The sequence below is a fragment of the Eublepharis macularius genome, chromosome 2 (assembly GCF_028583425.1).
Source record: "Eublepharis macularius isolate TG4126 chromosome 2, MPM_Emac_v1.0, whole genome shotgun sequence".
NCBI lineage: Eukaryota > Metazoa > Chordata > Lepidosauria > Squamata > Eublepharidae > Eublepharis > Eublepharis macularius.
Window position 1 is genome coordinate 223,085,654 of NC_072791.1, and position 5,429 is coordinate 223,091,082.

At 48.9% G+C, this 5,429-nt stretch overlaps 1 protein-coding gene across 1 annotated transcript; it reads left to right on the plus strand.

The window, feature by feature from the left end:
• The first annotated feature begins 331 nt into the window (after positions 1 to 331).
• LOC129325073 (testis-specific serine/threonine-protein kinase 6-like) lies at positions 332 to 1,192 on the plus strand. Its single transcript, XM_054972585.1, has one exon. It carries the CDS (start codon positions 332 to 334, stop codon positions 1,190 to 1,192), a length of 861 nt encoding a protein of 286 aa, XP_054828560.1.
• Positions 1,193 to 5,429: the final 4,237 nt, after the last annotated feature.

Here is a 5,429-nt window from a genome sequence, read left to right on the forward strand (position 1 = left end):
CCAAGTCCTAAGTTTTTTTTTAAAAAGTATACCGGTAAATGTAGGGAATTGATGCCTAGGTGTCCCTTGGATCTGTGCATGTTCTAATGGCAGATGAAATGAAGAAAGCCCAGTATGTCCTTGGCAACACAAAGAGGGAGTGACCCGTGACACCCTTTGGACATCACAATACCTGGGTGTCCTATGTGATGCTCCAGCTTTCTGCACTCAGTGGGAAAATGGGGGGGTGAAGATCAACATCTACCATACACAATGGGTTAAAGGCTTCAACCCTAGCTTTAAAATCTAGGCCCGGTCATACCCATCCGAGCTCTCCGAGGCACTTTGCACCATGTCGAAGAGTTCTGGAGGGGACAGATGGCTTAGTGAGCTTGGCTACAAGTTAGGCCAGACGTTGGGCGAGGGGAGCTACTCTAAGGTGAGGGTGGCCACGTCGGCCAAGTACAAAGGGCCCCTAGCCATCAAGGTGGTAGACCGGCGCCGGGCACCCCCTGACTTCGTACACAAGTTTCTCCCACGAGAGCTCTCCATCTTACGGACCATTCGCCATCCCAACATCATAAGAGTCTTCGAGTTCATCGAAGTTTGCAATGGGAAACTTTACATTGTGATGGAAGCCGCTTCCACCGACCTGCTACAACTGGTGCAGCAACTGGGGAAAGTACCCTGCGCCCCGGAAGCACGGGACATTTTCTCACAGGTCGTGGGAGCCGTACGCTACTTGCACGAGCGGAATCTGGTACACCGGGACCTCAAGTGCGAGAACGTGCTGCTCACTGCAGATAGCCGCCGGGCAAAGCTAACCGACTTCGGTTTTGGCAGAGAATCGCGGGGGTATCCGGACCTGAGCACCACCTACTGTGGGTCCGCTGCTTACGCCTCCCCTGAGGTGCTCCTGGGCATTCCCTATGACCCCAAGAAGTATGATGTCTGGAGTCTTGGCGTGGTGCTCTACGTGATGGTCACCGGCTGCATGCCTTTTGACGACACTCACATCCACAGTATGCCTCGCCGCCAAAAGAAGGGGGTCTTCTACCCAGATGAGCACCCCCCCGTGCCTGAACCTTGCAAAGCCCTAATTGGACAGTTGTTGCAGTTTAGTCCTGCTTCCCGGCCTGGGGTGGGGCAAGTAGCCAAAAACAGTTGGCTGAAAAGTGGACCCGTCAATAAACAAGACGCCTCTACCAGGTAGTTCAGCTCCGAGATTGACTCACAAAGCGGCAACTTTGACTTGACGGAGCAGTGGGCGGGAAAAGAAAGGACGCTAAAGCAATATCGACAAACGAGCTACGGAGCAGATGGAAGAAGAGCAGGAGAAGAGCAGACATTCTACAGCACTGAAAGGAGTGATATTAATTGGATGCTGTGGGAGAGAGAGAGGAAGCCCGAAGGAGCCTGGATCTGAGATTTCCATGACTTGGTATATCAGCAGTCAGACGGGTGGGTGGGGGCACTAAAAATTGACCAAAGAATACAAAGAACACTGTGCTACCCAAAGCCGAGCATGAGTGGACGGCAGAGCAGGCAGAAAAGGGCTGTGACCCTCATCGAAAAGACTTGGACTTCATCGTAGGACCCCGCTTGCCAACGTGCAGGCGAGGCAGTGAGACATACAGCTGCCAAGTGTTGTCTGGAGTCTAATACGCAAATAAACCCTGGCGCTCCGATCCGGCGACCTCTCTGTGCTTCTCATCCTTTCTAAACCTTCTTCCTTCTCTTTCAACACGTTCCCAGCTCAAGTTGGTAACAATGTGCACCCCTGGAGTACTTTTATTTTAAAAGGAGACCTCTAGATTTGATAAGGTGTGTAACACAGTGACAGTGGCGGTGGGCTTGGGTGGGGAGGACTGAGCATCAAAGCTCGGCTACAAGCATCCTGGAGGCAAGCCGCTCCTGTGAAGCTTAACCTACCTCAAAGGTTAAGACTAGAATGCTGTTCTGACCTCTTCCGTGGAGGGATGGGAAAGAAGGTAATCACCAAGAGTAAAGCTTTCCATCAGAACAACTTTGCAGAATAGATGATAACTGGATCCAGAAGGACCCACTTCAAAAAGGCTAAGGGCTGAGCTAGGTAAGGAGCTGGGCTGCCGTGAGCAGAATTCCTGCTGTGTAATTTGGCCAGTATGGATCGGGGCCACAGTGCTAGGATGCTGAGGGAATTTCATTCCTGAATCCTGTCCTTTGGCATGAGGGTTGCCAGGTCCCCTTATCCTCCTGGCAGGAGAGGGGGCCCCGGCACTCACCTTTCTTGCAGCCTTCACTTGCATGAAGTATGGGAGCACTCCTGGGGTGGGCAATGATGTCACGTTCAGGAAGTGACATCATCACACCAGGTCTGGGAGTGCTCCTGAGCTTCACAGCGTGCCGATCTGGGCCCCAAATGGCGTATTTGGGGCCCAAATCGGCCCACTGCAAAGCACAGGGGTGCACCTGGGAGGCCCGTTCCCCCGCCTTTCTCCCATCAGCCAGGTGAGGGGTGGCAGGAGCAGAGGGAAGAGGCCGGGGATCCCTCGTCCCCACTGGGGGACCTGGCAGCCCTACTTGGCATGCCATTTCTCCAATTAGAAATGTGCCCACCTCAGGCTGCTTGAAGCCTCAATAGTGACTTCTTTTTTCCCTACTGGGATTAAATTAATTCTGTGTAAGCGGGGAAGGCATTTCCAACTTGGAAATCACGTGGGGGAGCAAAGAGAAAGGCAGGAGATAACACCAAGTTAAATAAATAAAATACCTCAGGTGAACTACTGTGAACTACCAGGAGAACCATCCTCTTGGTTACAGTGACTGTCAAGCACCTCTGATTAGTTGAGAGACTGCCCGGAGGCCTGCACATTTGTGCCCTTGAAAGTCTAGAAGTAAAACAGGCCCATTTTTACCTCATTCCTAAACTTTGTCCTTTCCCTACAGAACCACTCATTTATACATTTGACATACCCTTGGGTAAACTTCACACAGGATTTTTAAGTTTTCTCCACAGCCCTGTCAGGCAACCTGCGCCCATCGTTGGGACGTTTGAACACCACCAAGCTCTAGCTATTTATTTATGTACTTGATTTATTAAAAGACCACTTCTATCTTTTTTAAAGTTGCCAGTTGCCAAAATGTATGGAGAGAGCTCCAGCCAAGGAAGCCCTCCATCTTCTGCCCCTGTTTGAACGATAGATCCCGAGGAATTAGCCGTGTTCGTCCGTAATAGCAAAATAGTAAAGAGTCCAGTATGCTACAATAAAGTTGGTTAGTCTTAAAGGTGCTACTGGACTCTTTACTGTCCGAATGATAGTGCCTGTGGAGGACAGGAGGGGTTGGCAATCTCCAAGTGGTGGCCTGAGATCTCCCAGAATTGCAACTGATCTTCGGATGACAGAGATCAGTTCCGCAGGAGAAAATGGCCACTCTGGGATGGTGGACTCTATGGCATTATACCCCACTGAGGTCCCTCCCCTCCCCAAATCCCACCCTTTCTAGGCTCCACCCACAAAATCTCGAAGAATTTCCCAACATGGAGCTGGTCACCCTAGGGGCAGCCCAAGCAGAGTTCCAGAGATACCCCCCACCATTAGGATTACCATGCTCCATGTGGGGCTTGGAGATGTCCCAGAATTACCACCAATCTCCAGACTACAGAGTCCAGCTCCCCTGAAGAAAATGTCAGATTCTACAGTATAGCACAGATCTGTGTGGAATCCTTTCCCAAATTCCCACCTCTACAGGCACCGCCCTCAAATCTCCAAAACTGTCCTAGGCCAGAGATGGCAACCCTAACTTAAATACAGTTTTGTGACTGAAGCCGGGAGGGTCATTCATAAAGCTTAAAGAAAGTTTTGGATCGTGGTCCATGCCAAAACAGTATCTGTAGTCACCATAGGAAAAGACGCAGGAGTATTGCATAGTTTTGCCGTGCTCAAGTCCCACAAATTGGGGCACCCTCATTTTCATATTATACAAATTATTTGCTTATCAGGCAAATCAAACCCAGCGTGGTTTAGCTGGTAGGGTGTCTAACTAGAATATAGAAGACTAAGTTTCAAATTCCCGCTTGGGCCAGTCAGCCTAATCTACCTTACAGGGTTGTTGTGATTTTTAAATGGAGGAGAGGAGAAGAATGTGAGCAGCTCTGAGTCCCCTTTGGGGAGAAAAGTGGTGTATAAAAGAAGCCAATAAAGAAAAATAAATTAATTAAGCCCATTAATGTGGTTGTACATACTAGTTGCTTGGTTAAAGAGCACAAAAAGTGGGAAATCATAGAAAACTTATTTGCCCCTTTGCTTCCTCAGGCACTTGACACAAGGGGCGAATGGGTTGCCAACTCCAGGTTGGGAAATTCCTGGAGATTTGGAGAATGGAGCCTGAAGAGGAGAGGGTTGGGGGAGAGGAGAGACCTCAGCAGAGTATAATACCATCGAATCCACTCTTCAATGCAGCCATTTTCTCCAGGGGAGCTGATCTCTCTGGCCTGGAGATCAGTTGTAATTCCAGGAGATCTCCAGCCCACCTGGAGCCTGGCAACCCTAATTATGGTATGCCCTCTGTGCTGTAGGTAACACCACCCAAATATGGGCTCTTTTGTCTTGCTAAGGCAACATCTAAACTTATTTTCCAGGTTTGAAAATATGGATCACATTGTTTTTATGTTGCTCTGCGGCTTATAAAAGGACTGGACTGGGGTGGGGATGGATAAACAGTGACCTTTTATATTTGTAGAGACTCAGTTTTTATTGTATAACTTTTTTCAGTAATTGGGAAATTCAAAGAGGGCATGAGATATTTTCCCTTAAAAGTACTTTTAGAAGCCAGATAAAGCTCACAAAGCAGAAAAAACAGAAGGCGCAACCAATTTCTGTGGCCTCCAAGCTTTTAATCAAGCCGTGCCTGGCAGAAAACATGCCCTCTTCTTGCTTCCCATCTGAGAGCCACGATTTCCCCAACTGGCTAAAACAAAGAGAAGGCAGAACGGGCCTGTTTTGACTACAGAAATTAGGCAGAAACTTGTCTAAGCGTCTTGAATCTAGCAGACCTAGAGACTTGGATTGTTTTGAAATGAAAACTGGGAATCGGGGCCAGGCTATGGAACCAAACAGGGACTGGGTAGCGTGCTCAGATTCTGGGTAAAAATCTCATCAGCTAGATAATATGACAACTCTACAGTCAATGGCTTTATAAAGAAGCTTAACTGTTGCCAACCGCCAGGTAAGGCCTGGAGATTTATCAGAATTGCAACTCGTCGTCAGACTACAGAGATCATTTCGTCTGAAGGAAATAGATGCTTTGAAGAGCAGAGTCTCACAGTATCATGCCCCGCTGAAGTCCCTCCCCTCTCCAAACCTTACCGTCCCTGGGATACATCCAGTTTGGTGCAATGGTTAAGAGCGATGGGACTCTAATCTGGAGAACCCCAAATCAAAATCTTGGAAATTTGGGGGTGGAAACTG

What these genes read in the sequence shown, in the direction of transcription:
- LOC129325073 (XM_054972585.1), top strand. Translation starts at nt 332, where the DNA reads ATGTCGAAGAGTTCTGGAGGGGACAGATGGCTTAGTGAGCTTGGCTAC.